The sequence below is a fragment of the Antechinus flavipes genome, chromosome 2 (genome assembly GCF_016432865.1).
Source record: "Antechinus flavipes isolate AdamAnt ecotype Samford, QLD, Australia chromosome 2, AdamAnt_v2, whole genome shotgun sequence".
NCBI lineage: Eukaryota > Metazoa > Chordata > Mammalia > Dasyuromorphia > Dasyuridae > Antechinus > Antechinus flavipes.
Genome location: NC_067399.1, coordinates 557655164 through 557674991, shown reverse-complemented (window position 1 = coordinate 557674991; position 19828 = coordinate 557655164). Strand labels below are relative to the sequence as shown.

The 19828-nt window shown below is 39.4% G+C and overlaps 1 protein-coding gene and 1 long non-coding RNA gene across 6 annotated transcripts in view; one reads left to right on the top strand and one right to left on the bottom strand.

Moving 5' to 3' along the window:
* LOC127551355 (uncharacterized) overlaps window positions 1-8472 on the bottom strand; it is a 15734-nt gene extending 7262 nt beyond the window's left edge. Inside the window, exon 1 of the long non-coding RNA XR_007951063.1 lies at window positions 8325-8472. This is a non-coding gene — a long non-coding RNA (uncharacterized LOC127551355). The remainder of the gene's footprint in view (window positions 1-8324) is intronic.
* On the top strand, window positions 7555-19228 carry NR2F2 (nuclear receptor subfamily 2 group F member 2). 5 transcript variants are annotated; one of them, XM_051981032.1, is made up of 3 exons: window positions 7555-7759; window positions 15451-15978; window positions 18932-19228. In XM_051981032.1, exons 1-3 carry the CDS (start codon window positions 7717-7719, stop codon window positions 19204-19206), a joined length of 846 nt encoding a protein of 281 aa, XP_051836992.1. In that variant the 5' UTR covers window positions 7555-7716; the 3' UTR covers window positions 19207-19228. The 5 variants fall into 5 exon arrangements, with proteins under 5 accessions (XP_051836992.1, XP_051836994.1, XP_051836991.1 ...); XM_051981034.1 differs by lacking the exon at window positions 7555-7759 and adding an exon at window positions 12402-12847; XM_051981031.1 differs by lacking the exon at window positions 7555-7759 and adding an exon at window positions 13339-13859.
* Window positions 19229-19828: the final 600 nt, after the last annotated feature.

Sequence of the window (19828 nt, the reverse complement as noted above, 5' to 3'; positions counted from 1 at the left end):
AGAGAATTCTTCTGGATAAGACTGATTAATTTCTTACAAATTGCAATAGACTGATGAAAAAATAACTATTCTCAAACATGTGTTTAAAATCTTTAAAAGCTGTCTAAAGTTTGTTAAAAGATAACATGTTTAAGCTGTAAAGCTAATAATTTCAATGGACAGGAGCTTAAATGTGTTGTGAAACAGCCCTCTTAATTCTGCAAAAGAAATTCATCTAACATTTTTTTTAAAGCAGCCACTTTCCAAGAAAGTCAGATTTTTATGTGGAAAAGACATAATTAGATATATAATTGATTAATATAATCTCTATCCACATAGTGTCTCTCCTATTGTCTGTGAATCTATATTTTCCTATCTGAGCCTCTTGTTATATGCCTTATGCTGATATATGGTTCTGTATTTATAAAAAGTCTTCTGTAGGCCATAATAGAAAGGAAATTCTTTTTAAAGTTATTTTTAACACCTAAAATTTATCTTGAGTTTTTTTGCTAAGTAAAATTAATTCAGATAAATTTTCTTTGATAGTCTTGTTTAATACATTGACATTCAGCCTATTAGCAATATTATTTTATTTGGTTATTTGTTTTATTAACAACTTCTTTTTTAACTACCAGCACTCAATTGTTTGATTAATATTTCTTTAGACATGATATAGAAAGACAACTTTATAAAGATTTAATCATTAACATCTTGAAAAGAAGGAAAATATTTGTTAAGAATATTCAAGTAATATTTCAGTTAAGCCCTCCTTGAAGCAGAAATTGATGTCAAAATGGTGTCACTCTTTTAAAAATAGTTACCTAGAAATTTTAATATTTTAAGTCATTTCGTCATAGGCATATTTTGTTCAATGTTCAGGTGGCCACTTAATGCCAGCATTCTTGATGGCCTGGGCTTGAACATTCTTCAATTCATTAGAAAGTAAAGTGCAAAAAAAAAAAAAAAAAAAAAAAAGGGAGGGGGGGCATTTTAAGATAATTTACTTGCTAAAATATCTCACTGAAGAAAATTTTCATTTTCTATTTGTAAAGTGCTTTTCCAAAAATTGTACAACATATATTCAACTTTATCAATAATGGAGTGATTCAACTTGCATTTTAACCCTAACAAAAAATGTCTCTGAGAATATCCAAAATATTTTCATATTGCCTCACTATTGATTTATGAATTCAAGCACTTATGTATACTCTCTATACAAATGTATGGGCAATAATATACAGGGCATTGATATGTAAATATTGCTTCAAAAAACTTTTTCACATAAAATGTCTATGTCTATGTATATGTAATTGAATAAACATGTGCTTACATAGATGTGTGTATTAATCTTTCTAAATGTGGGCTTGTATATATTCATATGACTATAATATAACTACCTATTGTGAGATCATCAGGCTTGATGTCAGTATAACATGTTTTTATAATCACATTCAGATTCAAAAATAATTTGGCTATTGACAAGATGCTAAATTAGTCTAACTTAAAAGAAAAAGGATAAATGTATCTTGCTTTTAAACTAACTCCCCCCAATAAAAAGACAAACCAAATTTAATATTACATACATTTTGGAAACATGAAAAACACTAAATATGTCACTCAGTTTAAGAAAATTAAATGTTTTATTGATTAATATTTTCTGATTCCTAAAACACATTTCAAATATTTTTAATGGGGAAAAACTTTGCTTGTTTTTTTTTGGAGATTTATGTTCACACTTAGCGGGGTAGGGAGAAAAGCAGGGAAGGAAACAAAACAAAACAAAACAAAAAATCTTGCAAATGGACTGAGTTCACTGCTGTTTGCTGACCTCTCCTTTCTTTTTCAGCAGTCCCCTTTTGCAGATTAGTATGGTTAACCTTACTTCTGTTTTGGACTAGGAAGGGTTAATGAGACCAAGCTCCTTACAACCTCAAGGTCAGAGTCTTCCTATCTCCAATCTAAGGAATTAGGTAAAGAGGTTATACGATTATAGTGAAAGGAGTTATAGTCACTCATTGCCTTACACCTGAACATACTGCTCTAAATCCACTGGCATCTTTGGGGGGTGGAGGGACAGGGAAACTTTAGCTATAGAAAACTGTTAATTGGATCTGTACCTATCTTTTCTGTGGCTCTGATGATCTAATCAGGACAGTTCACCTTGGTTCCCCAGGCTTAATGATAATCATAATTATAATAAGTCAACCAATAAAACATTAAAAAATAAAATTAAAATGCCCACTATAATGTTTTTGGGGGAAACAGAATGGGGGGTCCAAAGGAGAAGAATGAAAAGGCAATACTTCCCTCTCTTTTTACTCCCATCCCCCTCCCTGTCCCCAGAAATTAGTGGCCAGTTGATTATTTGCAGCTGTTTCTAACTTCAAGGTTTGTTTACAGTAGCCATACTAACACTTAGAAAAGTGAAAAGTCATTTTCACATCAGTCCTGCTGCTTTCTTTTTCGGATAAGGGTTTTTTCTCCTTACCAGAAAAAAACATTCAAGAAGCTTTGCTAAGTTCAGCAAGCAGTCTTTTTCCTTAAAATTTGCTGCGCCTCCACCAATTTGCCCTCTCTGCATCTCAACCTTATGGCCAGAAAAGGCTTTTCATCACTAGGATTTAGGTTAATTACCCAAACCTGGTTTCCTGTCCTGTGGACTGGCCGGGCTTCGCTGCCTGCTGCCATTTCACTATCTAGACTCAGAAAACTAGTCTCTGACTTAAGCGATTTCCCCTCCATCACTCCTAACACCTGGAAACCGAGTGGGTATTCTGCTTTGATCCCACCCAGAGGAGTTCCCTCGCTCTCAGTCTGCTACTGCGCTTGAAGACTTCCGAAGGGAGACAATCGCAACCGGGCAGAGGTGTTTGTTCATATTAGGAAATATTGACTGAGCTGTCATTGGAAATGAGGTGGGGGGGGGGGTGTAGGAAAGAAGGACAGATTGAAGGGAAGGAATCTGTCAATAAGAAAGGTGACAAAAATTTAGATCTGCTGGTTGCAATGGATTGTAATTAACGTACCCTTTTAGTCGAAATTGGGAGTGGGAAGAATGCTATACCTGTTTTATGAGACCTATTTGTTTTGTGGGGTGGGTGGGAACAAAATTACTTCTCGGTTGCTTATTTAAAACAAACAAACAAACAAACAAACAAAAAGGTATGTATCTGGTATCATTCCTTTCAACTTCTGTTGTTCATGTCAATGTCGAGTCATTTGCAAGTTACTTTCAAAATGTTCCAGGCATTTATTCCAAGGCTTTGTTATCATTTTACACCTCCACCTCCCATCACAATGCTTCCAGACCTTATAGCAAACCGTGGCTTTTATGAGACTTCTCTCCTTATCCTAGGCACTCTGCCTTTCTGACGCTTTTGTATGCTTGCCGTCCACAACTAATTCTTAGTTGACTAGAGATTTTAAGATTCTCTTTCCCGGCGTCTTCCTAACCTTCTTTTGCTGTCCGGGGGAGGGAAAAGGGAGGCTAATGATATTTTTTCCTTGGCAGGGGGAGGGAGGTGGTGAAAGAGTTCCTCCTCTTCCTTTCTTGTTTTTTCCCCCTCCTGGTATAGCCAAATCCATGAAACTCCCTGCCCCTTTGTCACTATGGGGGCTTCTAATCACTTCATATCGATTTTCTAACTCTTTTCATCCCGTTGAAGACACATCTTAAAACACTCCAACCCAGAGTGTGCTCTTTGCTTTATACACACTAATAAAATGATTTACCCTTCTCTCTGCGCTCTCCTCACAGGAGAAAATCGTTCAAGTCCCGGCTATTTGTGTGTGATCAGTAAATATTTAGTGTGGTGACATCTTCAGCTCCTCTCCTGATCAATACCCAGCCCAACAGGAGGTTCCCATTGTCCAGGAGGAGACTTGCTGAGCTCTGTTTAGATGAGTTCTTCTCTTCCTCTTCTGGGCTCTGATTTATGTTGGAATAGAACCAGCAAAGGGGAGAACTTGCTTTTTAAAATGTCTTCTAAACCTTTTTATTTTTGACATTAAGCCACCTATGCAAGTGCTAAATTATTCCATGAGAAGGGAGGTCTCAAACTCTCCTCCTGCTGCCTTTTCCCCTTTTCTTCCTCTCTGATCTTCTAACACTTTAAAAGCCTTGGTATGAAATGCATATCTTCGGAAGCACCTTTCAAAACCGTTAATTTCCTTTTTGCAGGAGCTACCCCCTCAACCGCTTATACTCCCCACTCAATCTAATTCTTTTATTGGGAAGTGAGAAACAAGGGAGGAGAGAGGAAGAGTGGGTGAGAAATCAAGAGGTCCAAGAATCCAACCCAGAGCCGCTTCAGCTTTAAAAACTCTTCCATATCCCTACTTTTATCACTAATCTTTCTGTCCCACCCAACCCTATCCTTAGCAAACAGCTCCTGAATCAAGTAACAAGATGGAAAGGGGTAGGTGTTTTAATTCCTAACTCAGTGCTCATCTCCATTCTCAGCAGAGAAGCTAAGATTCTCTCCAAGGTGTTCCATCCATCAACACTTTTTTGTAAGGAGTGGGAAAACAAGGCTATAGTCTGGTGGGCGATAAAAAGGCTATATTATACACACACACACACACACACACACACACACACACAGCACGCAAGCACACACACATACACACACACTTCCCCCTCTCCTCTTCCTAAACTACTTCGTACCCTCCAACCCCGCCCCCCCCAAAAAAAAAGATCCTCCTGCCAAGAAAGTCATTGTTGGATTAATGATCTAGTTGCTCCCACACACAAACCCCCCAGCCGCGCACAGGTCCTTAGCCTCATTGAAAATAGTGCACAGGACTATAACCTCTCCAAAGCTCTTCGGGGACACTAACTATGACCAGTAAAAAGTCTGAGATGTGATTCTGAAAGGAAATGAATCGTTATCTATGTACCTCAGAGTCTAGGGATTCAGTATAGGGGAAAAGGGACCAAGACCCTGAAAAGCAGAAAGACCTCCACCATCCTCTCCACCTGTTAGCTGGCAGGACAACCGGCTTAGCCTCTATAACAGCACTTTCATCCACCTTCTGCAGGTCTGAAAATAAATAAATAAAAGGAGACTAAGGGGAAGGGGAAAGGTGAGAGTCTTCAAGGAGTAAGACTTACCCCATCTACAATCCCACCTTTTGTTCCAGAAATGTTTTCTAAAGCGCCCTTATCTCAAGAATATATCTTTATACTAATGCATACTTAATTGGTCTGTCTTGACTGTCCATATAAAACAATTTAATTAGGGTGCTTTCTTGGTTTGGAGAAAAAAAAATCTGCCCAGCGTTTATTGTATTTAGCACCAATACAGGCAGAAAATGTCGCACAAGTTTTTGGTTGAAAGAGCACCTCTGTGTCCATTGAAGGGCGTTGATCCGAAAAGACAGAAAGGACAAGTAAAATCGATTTGAAGCGACCCTCTCTGTCCCTTTCACACCATTCAGAAACTCCATTCCTTCTAAGACAAAGACCAGCGCCTTGGGAATTCTCAGGAAAAAGGAGAATCCAATCCCACAATCATACAGCACTTTTTAAAAAATCCTTAATATTGCTTTTATTTTAAAAAAAAAATTAAACCCATTCTATTGTTTCGTGACCACTACCCTCCAACCCCCCTCACCCTTCCCTCCATATTTCACAAGCCTTCTCTTCTCAATCACTGGATCATTATGGTTATTAAGATTGCAGCCCTGGTTTCCAACTTGGTCATTCGCAGGCTTTTAAAGTTAGGGTAGTCCTCACCTTTGACCCCAGAGATCAGAGTGGCAGCTATCACCATAAGTTGGGCCAAAATTTTAAAAATAAAAAAGAGGGAATTTAGCTGGTTTTGGGGAGGCTTACCACTTTACTTTTTTTTTTCTTTTGAAATGAACTACTAACTCCACCTTTGATGGGGATCTAAAGCTTCCCAAGGTTCCTTCGCTGTGCCTCAGTGAATTCCCTTGTAAAATTTGTCCAACTAAATATCAGGTTATCTCAGAGAATGACAGACTTAGCAGACCTGGATGAAAAAGCGATGCTCAGCTTCAGGGAAGGAACCTTATGGAGATGATTGGGGGAGGAAGAGGGAGCTGAAGAAAGCAGGGGATGACATCATTTCGACCTGAACTGTAACCTTAAGGCTTGTCATCACACCTTCATAATTCTCCCCCGACCTCCGGGAGGGAAGGGGGGAGGGGCAGAGGTGCGACTGGGAACCAGGGAAAGAAGGGTCAGTGTGGGAGTGGAAGTGGGAAGACGGTAGAGTTAAAGAAGTGTACTCCATTGGAAATAGTTCACCACCTTTTTCAGAACCCCCCCCCATCCGTTTCCTACACTGATTATGTAAACCACAAAGAAAACTTTTGTAGACCATATTTATGGTATTAATGAATAGTTTAAAAAAAGATTTACACTTCTTATGATCAATATTCTGAGTTATTTTCCTCAAAGTATATAATTACAGTGTCTTCATAGTTTTCATCATTGTTTGAGGTGGCAAAACCATTTGTAATTTTCATTAGCCAGTAAACATGTAATTAACATTCAGCACTGTGTTTAACTTAATTCCTGTTTAAGACAAGGACAAGAAACAGTGGAGGAACGTTTGTTCCATTTGTCAAGTCTGACATACATCTTACCATAACAGTTTCCTAAAATAAAAGATCCATGTTTCACCATTATTCTTCTCTTAAAACAAAACAAAAAAAAAATCCATTAGTTAAAACTGTATTAGGCTGCCAAACGCAATATAATTTAGTCTGAATTTTCTTGATCTACTGTATTAGTGATTCCACATGAGTTTTTTTTTGGGGGGGGGTGATAGGATTATTGGGTATTCATTTTATGTTCATGAAATGGGCATCCTTCTATGTCTCTCAAATGAGCCATCAAAAAATAAAATATTTTCTCTTTTTTGAAGTTATAAAATGGAGACAAGGAGGAAATTTATCCAAAGGGGGGGCATCTCTTTGGGGGGTTGAGTTAAGAATAGAAATTAGTGTTCAAACGGATTCCTCTGAAAAATATTGACCCCCATTTAAAGTTCTATCTTTGATCGAGGGAGAGGGGGGATCTGCCACTCTGCTATGATGTGTTCTCTCCCCCCCCCCCCAGCTCAGTTTTTTTTCCAACTTGCTTTAGGATTAGGCTACATCCCTCCCGACCCCAAACAGTGCAATTTTGCTATGCTTGTGTTCGTTTTTCTTTGCAATATCGCCTATGTGTTTGCGGTTTTCTGCTGAGGCTCGAAATCATTTCATACATCCTACGACTAAACTCATTAAGTTGGGAGATATTTTCAATTGGACGGGTGTTTTTAAAGTCTCGTCTTTCCAGCCCCAAACAAGGTGTAGCAACGTACTCTTCCTTCTATGGAATGAGATGAGAGACAAGGATCACTCAAGGCATCTCCTACCTTGGGTTTGGGGGATTTTTCTTAAAGGCGAGGCGTGCATTCCTCAGCAGCTATGTACAAAGCTCCCTGAAACCTTGTCTGTGTAAAGTTAGTGTTCAGTATTTTCCAAGGCTGAAAGCTAATAATACATGGAAAGCACTTCCCTTAGGTTGAAGATCTTTTCTTTCACCTTTCCTCTTTTTCCCTGAAGGCTATATCCTACTTTTTATCAGTTTGCACAATCGCTTAGATAAATACCAAGAAGGAGATTCTCTTTAATTACCAAAGACACATCTTTTCAGGGGGCAAACAAAGCGTTTATTTCACCTGCCAAACTAAAGGAGAGTTATTCCAGTTTAGAAGGAAGATGCAAGCGGTTTGGGACCTTGAACAAGGCAAATATGGTTTTGGTATGTTTACTTATAGTTTCTTCTTCTTCTTCTTTTGTACTTTCTTATTGTATTGTGTGTGATTTTATATTATTTCGTGCTTTTTTAAAACCTGTTTGCTAATATGTGTGATATAGCTATTAATGGGTTTGAGGGGGGTGGGGGAGGAGAAAAGAAGTATATTCAATACATTGCATTGCTTTATTTTATTATATATGTCCTGAGATATGTGTATGTATGGGGGACGACAAAATTATAAAGCTGCCAAAATATGATTGAATCTAATAGTAATTACTGTGCTGTATAAATTCATTTCCTACAATAATGCAAAAATCAGAGCCAGCCCCCTAAGCTTGTATTTCTAGACATCAGACTACTCGGTTTATATAGCAAACGATGTGCCAGGCTTGAACTAAGTATCAAAATTTACAGTTACATTTTAAACTCACTTAATTTTGCAACCTTGTGCAGCTGACAGAATTGCTAGAAAAAGTCAAGCCTGGCTGGGTGCTATCCGCAACGCCAGCTCAAAAGGAAAGCTTTCTGTTCCAGCAAGTAGTACAATTGCAAGAAGAAGGGTACTCACCATCGGGAGGTGTGGTGAAGTTTGCTTGCAGCTTTAAAGCAAATATTTATCTTTTTGCTCTTTATTGCAACCGCGCGGTTCTGACTTAAGAAGCAATGTTCTGCTCTGACCAAAACAATCAAGGAACGGTTTCTCATTTTTAAAGAGAGAGAGAGAGAGAGAGAGAGAGAGAGAGAGAGAGAGAGAGAGAGAGAGAGAGAGAGAGAGACAAAGTCTCCCCTCCGCCCCCCCCCCAAAAAAAAAAAATACCTATTCAGCATTGGCGTGGTGAAGCCGAGACTAAAATCGTATGGTCCAGTTCAGCAATGCCCAAGCCAATTAATTTTAAATCCTTAAGAATTAATCAGATTAAAACGTACAGAAAGTTTCATTCTCGTATGCATATGTGAGCCAAAAGTCGTTTCCCTTTAAGAGATCCTTTTCTTTTAAAGTTGAATTTTAGGCAGATAAGAGCCTTACACTAGGGGGCAGACAGATACTGTACTTGCTCCAATCTTAAGCAATTTTTTCCCTCACAGCATATGCTCTGATTTAGCACTGTAAATTTTTCAGAGGACCCAACTCTGACAGCCCCTGGTGATTTTCAAAGTACCACAAGCCAGTGGTTAAAAATTGCATTGACTTGGAAGTTCAGAGGGACACAATAGGAGCCACTTTCCCTATTCATGGTGCTTCAGTGTGGTGGAAGAGAAAAACACACACATCCTATATTCAGGGAGAAGAGGAATTCAATGAATTCTGTTAGACGTAACTGGTTTCCACTGAGTTCAGAGTGAAACTCGGTATTTGTTCGATGTTGTCTTCATATTGCGATTTAATCTGCAAAGAATTACAGCACTGTTAGATAACTTTCAAGGAGGAAAATGCATTCCTTTTTTTAGAATTACAGATTTATCCCAACTTTCTTCAAATTAAGGCTCACTATTCTTCTCATTAAAATAAATTTACATTTGCAATAAAAAAAGGGCAAAGAAGGGTTTAGAAACAATAACAATAATATCACTTTCAAAATTTAGTTTTTGGAGATGTCTTTTCTAAACTGATAGACCTCTAATGAAGACGTTTCAAAATCCAGCCCTCTCTTCCTTACCTTGGTTCCTCTCATTTTTTTTAAAATTCTGTAAAATTAGCTATAGTTCATAAACATATTCTTCTATGCTTTAAAGAAACCAAAAAATGACTTTTTTTTAAAAAAAAATAAATTTTAAAACAGTATTAATTAGTAAAATGTATGTAAGCTTTATCATCTGATGAACAATTAGTTAATAAATGAGATGGATGGATGGCTTTATTTTAAGACAAGCAATCAGATTATATACTTCGGTTTTCAAAAATTTCCAAGTGGAATTAAAAGATGATCTACCATTCAACCTGTTATTCTTGTGCATGTTTTTAAAGACTCATCGTGCTGTGAAGGTATGTATAGTTGTGAGGAAGGAATTAAGATCTCCCTGTAATCAATTATTCTGATCCTTTATTGAGCTGAAATGGGAATCCCCTTCATCTTTTCCTATCTAAACTACAGCCCAATTACAAGTCTGCATTAAGAGTAATAGGCAAAAGCTCTTTCCCTAATATTTCGAAATTTGTAGATGCCAACAGTGACTCTTGAAATTATAAAGATTATTTTTTTTGGGGGGGGGGTTTCCCTATTCTGATTTTGTTTCTTTTCTACCTACCGTGTCATTTTTTTTAAGTGAAAGTTATATTGTTTCTCTAATCAATTGGAATTTCCCAACTTGTCTTTGGCTGTGACCATCCACACCTCTCAGTATAGGCAATCTCATTACCTACAAGGTTTATGATAGTTTAGCGTGGATTTTTTTTTTTTTTTTTTTACAACTTTCAAATAATCTGAGCACCTGGGGCTTTGGTGAAATACGTGATAGCGGCAAGAGCGTATGGGTTAAGGGAAGACTCGATAGACAGAGAGAGGAGAATTTTCAACATGTAGTCCCTCATTTTTATATAGCTTTACTTTTTAACCTTTCTGTTATTCTGTTAGTATGTAAGGGAATAAGGTATTTAAAGTAAAATGCACATAGATCCAGTTTTGTGAGCATTGGAAGGATAGGGGAAATAGGAGTATGAGATGATAGTAGTAGAAAGGCTAGCTAGCTTAAACCTCCTCAATCCCTGCGGCTGTCTATATAGCCAAAAAATGGTTCCTTTTTAGTCATTGATTTGTTTATATGATGCATTCATCTCTTTTGGTGCTCCATGTTTTTAATTGCTCCCATTTTAAATGTACATACTTAGTTGGCTTACCTGTTTAATGTTTCTCATGAGTAAAGAATCTGTGCTCCTGAATCATAACCTTAACCTAATAAACATGTAATAATGATGAACCACTACCTCGTCGAAAGCTAACAGAAAAGTTAATAAATTGAAATGTATTGTGTTCTGCGAAAATCTTGTAAGATATATTTTATCAATAAATAAAATTTTAAAAACGGCTCACACTGGCACACAGAAACAATTATCTTGAATTAATTTTGCACAACAGAACTGAAGGTTATGGTGTATGCTTCCATTAAATTGCTTTTACTGACATTAATCCTCCTTTTCTTAATTTTGCTTGTGTGTGTGTGTGTGTGTCCAAAAAGATATGTGTGTTGATACTATTTCCAATTCCGCTTAGGATCTCTTCTTACAGGGGTTTAAAGGTTATTTGAAGGCAAGGGAAAAATCGAAAAACAATGACGTATTTAGACAACTATTCTGTTATCTAGAAGTATTTTTTATGAAGCCTTTGTCCTTACATATTGACAGATGTATATAAGATACATGGATATTTCAGACATGCATGTACATGCATGCATACATACATTAGTATGGTATGAGAAAAAGTGGATGGTTTAGAAATGATAACCTTCATGCCAGTCAGTCAGAAAGACTTTTTTCCTCTCTCCAAAATAGACTTGCCTACTTTAATTTACCATGTCTCCTTTATAGTTATTTAAAACAAATGATAGTGGGAAAAGTTCAGGATAATGTATTTTAACTTTATTGTGGCAGTAAACTATGGTTACCTTTTAGGGGATCAGAATCCTATATATACTTTATTTGAACAATTAAAAGTTCTTTCTGCATGCCTGTGAAACTTTAATATTAAAAAAAAAAACCCAAAACTGAATATCAGAATTTTTTAAAAACACAGTAGCCACTGATTAGTTATTTTTTAAAAGGTCGACCAATCACCTGGTGTAGCTAATGTCATTTTCATTCCCTTCTTATCTAACTCCCTTTATCAGCCCCCCCCCCTTCCCCGAACTTAAAAAAAAAAATCCCAAATAACTCTTCCTCCCTAACATTCTCAACATAAAAATGTGAGCGCTCCAGGTTCTTTCCGAGATTGGTTTCGTGGCGTCTGTTAAGTTGAGGGGAAAAGTCTTATTTCCAATGCTTCATAAATAGCTTTTTAAGAACTATTTTGCATATATGTTTAGCTGTTTCTCTCATCTTTGATAAAATATCCGATGCAAGCTTTGGTGGTGAAAGGGGAGGTGGGATGCAAAAAATCCTTTTAGCCGTGGTTTCTCCCTCCCCCCCTCCTTTCGCCTTTCTTTCCCCCTGTGCTCTACCCCCACCCCCCTCGGTTGCAAGCCGGAGGAGGCAAGACTGAAGCGAATTGACTGAGATTCATCTCCCTTTAGGACCGGGCAGCTCTCTCTGGCAGCCATACCAGGCAGCACAAGGCTCATTTGGCCAATGAGGGGGAAGGGGCGGTCCGGGAGCTTTTGACCAGTCAAACACAGTCTGTTGCCTTATAAGGCGAGTGGTCGCCATGGTAACGTGTGCTAAGTTGCAGCAGTCGTGTCAAAGTTCACTATATAGAGAGCTCAGTGAGCTGATCGCAGAGAAACCACTTCTGCCAGCCCCGGCGCCTATAAATCGCATTCACTCCCTAACCCCCCTTTTTAGCATATTTGATCACTTTGATTCTCTGTTCTTTTCTCCCCCCCCCTCCTTTTTTTCCCCTCCCTCCCTGAGTTGCCTTCTCTGTGCTGTGTTGTGTGGCTTCTTTTTTTTTTTTTTTTTTTTTTTTTTTTTTTTTTTTTTTTTTTGCGCATGAAGGATGTTCTTCTAGGTTGTGATCTTCCCTCCTCTCTCTCTTTTATCATTATCCCCGCTGCTGCTGGAGAGTTGACTCTTTCCCTATGTGTCTGAACCAGCGGCGCTAGAACCACTCGCTAGAAGGAGCAAGGAGGAGGAGGAGGAGGAGCAGCAGCAGCAGCGGCGGCGGCGGCGGCGGCGGCGGCGGCGGCGGCAGCAGCAGCAGCAGCAACAACAAGCGAGCAGGGGGAAGCAGCAGGACGAGCGGCGGCGACGGCGGCTGCGGCGGCGGCGGCGGCAGCAGCAGCACCAGGAGCCGCGGGACTAACCCACCGCGTAGAACCCGAAGCCAACGCAAGAATTTGATCAGTTTCATGTTTATACCCCTGGACTTGAAAAAAGCTTCGGCGAGACCGTCAGCTCCCTGCACGGAACGAAGTCTTGTAGTTGTGTCTTTTTTCGCCCCTGTGTGTGTAATCTTTAATCTTTTATTCATTCTTATTTTGATGGCTTTCCTGAATGGCTGACTGTGAGCTGCCCTGGACTTGGCCCCCAGACAGTCGCCTCTCCTCCTCCAACTCCTCTGCTACAGAATAGCTTTAAGAGAGAGAGTGAGAGAGAGAGAGAGAGAGAGAGAGAGAGAGAGAGAGAGAGAGAGAAGAGAGAGAGAGATCTTTGAAGAGATTTTTTTTTCTACTTCTGTCTTGAAGCCAGACAATCGACTTCCATCTCCCCCCTCCCCTCCCTTGCTCTCCACATTTGCCGATATTTGCGCTCCCCCTTCCCTCCCCCTCCCTTCCTCCTTTTTAAAGCCCCCCGAAAATCGCCAAAGCTGATCCGAAAGCAAGAAAAGCAACAAACTTTCAAAAAAAAAAAAAAAACCACACACACACACACACACACACACACACACACACACACAAAAGAGAGAGAGAGAGAGAGAGAGAGAGAGAGAGAGAGAGAGAGAGAGAGAGAGAGAGAGACCGACCAGAGAGCCCGAGAGAAAGAAAGGGGAACAGGAAGTTTGGAAACGGTGTCCGATAGATATGGCAATGGTAGTTGGTGCGTGGCGAGACCCCCAAGACGATGTACCAGGAAACCAGGGAACTCAACCTTCGCAAGCACCTCCAGTACAAGGACCACCAGCCGGGGCCCCTCACACCCCGCAAACTCCGGGCCAAGGGGGCCCCCCCAGCACTCCAGCCCAGACCAACCAGCCCAGCCAGCAGAGCCAAGCCGGGGACAAGCAGCAGCAACAGCAGCACATTGAGTGTGTGGTTTGTGGGGACAAATCTAGTGGCAAACATTATGGCCAGTTTACCTGCGAGGGTTGCAAGAGTTTCTTCAAGAGGAGTGTAAGGAGGAACCTGAGTTACACTTGTCGTGCCAACAGGAACTGTCCTATAGACCAGCACCACCGCAATCAGTGTCAGTACTGCCGCCTCAAAAAATGCCTCAAAGTTGGCATGAGACGGGAAGGTATTGGGATTTCATTTGTTTTCCAATTTACAATTCACTGCCTTTTGTATTTTTTTAATCGGTCTTTAAGTAATTAAACCGAGAGGGAGAAAAAAACTCAAATGAAAAAAAAAAAAAAAAAAAAACAACCCTGCATGCTTTTTCCAGCATTCCAACTGATTTCTCTCCTCCTTCCCCCCCCCCCCAACTTTGTTTTGATTTTGTTTTCATTGATTGAAACTGAATTTCAATTCGTCTCTGTGAAAGGGATATGATGGGGTGTTTTGTTTGGGAATTTTTTTTAAAGTATGGTTTACTTTTTTCCTGTTGACTTGTTTTCCTGCATGTTCAACATATATTCCTCCCCTCCCCTCCCCTAGATTTAAAAAAACAAAAAACAAAAAACCTGAGATTGTACTTTTGTACAGGAGGTTCAAATTACAATGACAATTTTATGCACTTCACTGTATTAACAGTGTACAACTCTCGTTTGATCCTCCGTGGATTAACATTCTGCTTTAAAAAAAAATACCTGTGTTGTTTTCTTTTTCTTTCACTTTTGAAGGAGAGAGAATATGCTAGGATTGGGGAGATGGGAGGGGAAAGGCCATCCGTGGCTGCTTTCGCTCTGGGCAAGTTGGGTCTTTGTGATATAAAATTAGAAGAGAAATGTGAGCTCTAGTTTTCCAATGGCGTTCTTAGAGCCTGGGCGCTGTTATGTAGGTTAAGGGTTAGGGATCGCCTTGTTTTCTTTGTGTTTCTGCAAGAGTAACTAACCTTGTAATACGTTAAATAACAAATATAAATCAAAAACATTTTAGCAACACTCTCTCGCTCCCTCTCGCCCTCTCCGTGTCTGCCTCTCTCAGGCGATCCTTTCTAATCTCTCTCGTGTCTCGTTCGCTCGCTCCCTCCCTTCTGTTTCCCTCTCTTCCTCCTCTCTTTCTCTCTCTCCCACTCTCCATGTAAATTTATTAACCAAAAGAAAAGCCCTCAATTCACTGATCAGCTGATAGACGTGATCTTAAATAATAATGCATTTCTCTTGCAGTGGTCTGATTGGGGTGTGTTTTTTGGAAGGATTATTCGAAAGTCAATAAAGGCCGTTTGGGGCGAGCACTGTGTATTTTGAAATAACGTCTCCCCCTCCTCCCTCGACCCCTCCCGCTCTCCCCTCCCCCAATCAATAAGAAATATCAGATGTTTAGCTGTAAAGAAGAAAAATGCCCCCAGAATGACACATTCCTCTCGTAAGAGAGGAAACACAAAAGCAGCCGGGTGTGTTTAGGAAGTGAACAGTCTGGGTTCTTATCCCAGCTCCAAGCAGGAGCATTTTAGGCAAGTATACAACATTACGTAGCCTCTGTGTTGGTTTGACTTTAAATCAGTCAGAAAGCAAGCAGATTCCCAGATCTCTCTCTCTCACGTGTTTGCAAGCAGAGAAATCTGTCTGGAAATAACAGGGTGCTCTGATCTGACTTTTAAAGTGGTGGGGGTAGGCGTGGAGAATACAATACAAAACAAACGCAACAAAAACTTACTCTTGAATCTTTTGAGATAACCCAACCAATTCAGGTATTAATTGCTGTAGTTTCTTCTTTATTCACTGCAGCCGTCCAAAGGGGAAGAATGCCACCCACACAGCCAACTCATGGTCAGTTCGCCTTGACAAATGGAGACCCACTCAACTGCCATTCCTACCTATCCGGATATATATCCCTGCTTCTCCGAGCTGAGCCCTACCCAACGTCCCGCTTTGGCAGCCAGTGCATGCAACCCAACAACATCATGGGCATCGAGAACATTTGTGAACTGGCAGCTCGGATGCTCTTCAGCGCAGTGGAGTGGGCCAGGAATATTCCCTTCTTCCCAGACCTCCAGATCACAGACCAGGTGGCCCTGCTCCGGCTGACCTGGAGCGAGTTGTTTGTGCTCAATGCTGCCCAGTGCTCCATGCCCCTTCACGTTGCCCCGCTCCTGGCAGCAGCGGGCCTTCATGCCTCGCCAATGTCTGCTGATCGAGTGGTTGCCTTTATGGACCACATACGAATCTTCCAGGAGCAAGTGGAAAAACTGAAGGCATTACACGTTGATTCAGCAGAATACAGCTGTTTAAAGGCCATAGTCCTCTTCACCTCAGGTAGGAATCAAAAGGAAGACAAATAAACATAAAAGCCACTGCCTAGCACCCAGTGTTTTGGCCACACTTTGAATGTTTCCTCGCCTTGTGTTGAGATGAGGAGGGGGGAGGGGAATTGATGGGAGGAGATGAAGCTGGGAGTCTGTTGGGGTCATGAGTCCAATCACTAGCCCTTCCCCCTCCTCTTGGAGTGAGGGGGGAGGAAGAGAAGTTGTGAGTAGAATCCCGTAGAAAACTTTGTTTAGCATGTAGTCTCTTAGAGTAATGGCAGCCTGGGGAAATAAGATTGGAAGAACAATGGCATTGTAGAATGCTTTGCTTCAGGCAAGCCACCCAGGCTCTTGCAGAGGGCCAAGTTAGATTGACCCTTGAGTCTAAGATCACTCTTATTGGACTAGGAAGGGTGACTACATCAAATAAGCAGTGGGAATGAAATGCATTTCTCTGTCCTCTCCCCATTCTATTTTACTCTATCTTTTTTCCCCTTCCCCCATCCCCAGTCTTAAGAGGCCAGAGGGTCTTTTACAAAATGCTTCCAGTCCTCATAGACAGTGACTGCATCCCCATTTCCAGTCCTGCCTTGTCCTGGCAAATAAATATGGGCACTTCAGTAACCTGTCTCCTTTTATGTCAGGAGAAAAGTTTGCATGTTAACGTTGCAATAGTTCTTATTGGAGTCCCATCCAAGCTGATCTGGTGATTTTCAAAATAACATTCTTATAACACGTGAATGCACACATATATTATATTATATTATATATATGATAATAGTTCAGGGTTACATATTGGACTTAGTATTAGTTGGAAGAGAGAAAGAACAATTATGTGGTTACATATCTCTGTCTCTTTTCCTAAATTGTCAAACAAGCACAGTATTTTCAGATAATTCAAAGGGGAAAGTATGAGCCTATTTGAACTGTGTATAAATAGTGCACGAGTTATAAAACAATAATGAATGCATTATGAAATCTAATTAGTTTGCATGTAGTTTAACCTGTATGAGTAATGTAGTTGATATTAATTAACTCTTGAAGCCAAATTATTTTTGAGATATATAGAGCTTTGCAATTTATGCAATACCTGGGCTAAATATGCTAACTCTAGGCTATATATAATGGCATTGTGCAGTGTATGTACGCCCTTGAAATTCTGTCAAGTTTTCAACCAATTCTTTTGTCAGAGCTGAGAGGAGAAAGTGTCTCCTAACTCAGGATGATAAACATTCAAATTGAGGTAGGACTTGAAAAATAATTACTCATCACAGTTTTTAAATCTGAAATCAGGAAACAGGAGGGAAATACAGTTTATGTGGGGGAAGGAATCACCAGCCTTTCCTTGTTGTGTTTAAGGGGGTCTAAAGAACCAAGTCATTTGTTGGATCTCTTCCAGGTTCTGGGTCCTGACCCAAGCTTCCTTTTATATACTATTGCTTTATTCATAAAAACTCCCCCACTCTCCCCCTACCCATTTCATCTTCTAAGGTGTTAAGGTAATCAGTTTAAAAAAAAAAAAAACTATACTAGCACAAAGTAAGAGCTAAATGGAGATTTTTTCATCTAAGAATTTTTTATATTGACCTGTCATTTTAGGGTACCTTCCTTACTTAACTATACAGAAATGAGCATCCCACCACACACAAACGCGTCCCATATTCCCACATCCAATTCACTCTTCATTTCTGACCATGGGAGTGGAGTGACTTCAATTTTTGGATTTGATATTTAGCTTCTTAGCTATGCTCTTAGTCTTTCTAGGAAAAACCATCTGATATTATTGTAACTGTTTAATTTATTACTATTTGCAAAATGTGAGGCCTGGTGTGGAGAATGCAAATTGCTTCCCAACTAGATAAAGGTTTCTCTTATATTATTCAGGAACAGACACAATACAAATGCAAAAAGAAGTCTTATGTGAGTAATTTTCAAACATTCCTGACTACAGGAACTCATGTATTCCATGTAAATGCAATGTATCCACAAAAATATGAGTATATACATATACTACACATACTCTCTCTTTTAAAACCTCAATTTTAATGACGCATAATATGCATGTGTTAGTCTTAGCAATGCCTAGTAAGCCATAGAAAGGTCAGGTCACAACCTGTGCTCTCTTAGCAAAGAAGCTTCTTATTTGAAGGGAATTTATTATGTTTTCCCCTATCTGAAAGGGAAAAGTGGCCAGTTGATATTGGAAGGGGGTGCTTTTTTATAAGTTTGGGTTTTTTTAAGGGGGAGACACAGACAGACAGACAAAGACAGAGCCAAAGGGGGGGGGGAGAGAGAGAGAGAGAGAGAGAGAAGAAAAGAGGGGGAAAAAAAGAAACAGCTCAAATGAACAGAGAGATCACAGTTTGCATGGCTGCCTCTGAATAGACTAAACTGACAAGATCAGTTTTAAAGGGCCACTTAAATCAGTTTCAAAGACTGGAGAAAAACGAGTTGTCTTCTTTGGGGGAGAATCTGTTGCTGAATCCTGGCGGCCATTACTTTTTACTGGGCCAGGTTGTCAGCTCCCCCATTCCTTTCCCTCATCCATCTTCCCCAGTCCTTAACTCTGTGATTATAAGCTAAACAATTATTTTCTAGCAAAAATAATAAGGGAACCAGTGGACAGTAGGGTGTTCGGAACTCTTTTCACTCCCAGATTCATCAAGTATATTTTTCAGTGCCCCTTTATGGTGATCTAGAAACCTCAAGATCCTGGGTCAGGGAACAGTGAAACCCTTCATTTTACTGAATTATATTTTATTTTAAAATCCACCAGAACCACCATCCAAAGCTCTTTCTCGATCTTCTCGCTCTCTTCCATTACATATTTTTTCATCAAATGCTATTTTTTTTTTTTTTGGTCTAACATCTAATTTGAAGGATGTTCAACCAAGCAAGCACTCTACATACACTTTATATGATCCATTTCAAGCCTCTTAACTTAACTGTATTTTTTTTTTTAGATGCCTGTGGTCTCTCTGATGTAGCCCATGTGGAAAGCCTGCAGGAAAAGTCACAGTGTGCTTTGGAAGAGTATGTTAGGAGCCAGTACCCCAACCAGCCAACACGATTTGGAAAGCTCTTGCTTCGCCTTCCTTCCCTTCGCACTGTCTCCTCTTCTGTCATAGAGCAATTGTTTTTCGTCCGTTTGGTAGGTAAAACCCCCATAGAAACCCTAATCAGGGATATGTTACTATCTGGCAGCAGTTTTAACTGGCCTTATATGGCAATTCAATAAAAAAAAAAAAAAAAAAAAAGAAGGGGAATGAAACAGAGAGAAAGAAAAGGCAAAAGACTGATTTGTTTGCTTAAATTCCTTCTGTTAAGAAAGGATATAAAAGGATGTTACAAGTTTGCTAAAAAGAAGAGAGGGGAAGAATTTAATGGACTGTGAATTAAAAAAAAAAAAGACTGTCAAATGAACTTTTACAGAATGCATTAAAAAAAAAAAAAACTCCTGTGTTGGTCAGAACAACTTGCTACTTATCATTTTTGTATAAAAAAAAAAAGGAAATTAGTCTTTCTTTTTTTTTTTTTTTTTTTTTTTTTGTAAACTTTTAAAATAACTCTAAAAGTGCATTTAAGGAGATTTGGAGAAAATTAGCAGAATGGAGAAAGTAAGTCTTTTTTTTTTTTTTTTCCAAATTATTAATTGTCCTGTGTCTATGTACCTATAGCTGTTCTTTTTTGTATTTTTCTGGTTCCAAACCAGTTTATTCTGTGGTTCTATAATAATTTTTGATATAATCTTGGCTTCTTAAAAACTGTGTATCCTTAAAATATATGTTCTGCAAGAATTAAAACTGAGTCCACGAAAATATCATAGGAAGACATAAAACTTTAAAAGGCTACTTTATGAT

Coding starts and splice junctions, on each gene's coding strand:
- NR2F2 (XM_051981030.1), top strand. CDS start 13,427: ATGGCAATGGTAGTTGGTGCGTGGCGAGACCCCCAAGACGATGTACCA. Junction 13,860..15,429: donor AGTTGGCATGAGACGGGAAG/GTATTGGGATTT, acceptor TAATTGCTGTAG/TTTCTTCTTTATTCACTGCA. Junction 15,979..18,931: donor CATAGTCCTCTTCACCTCAG/GTAGGAATCAAA, acceptor TTTTTTTTTTAG/ATGCCTGTGGTCTCTCTGAT.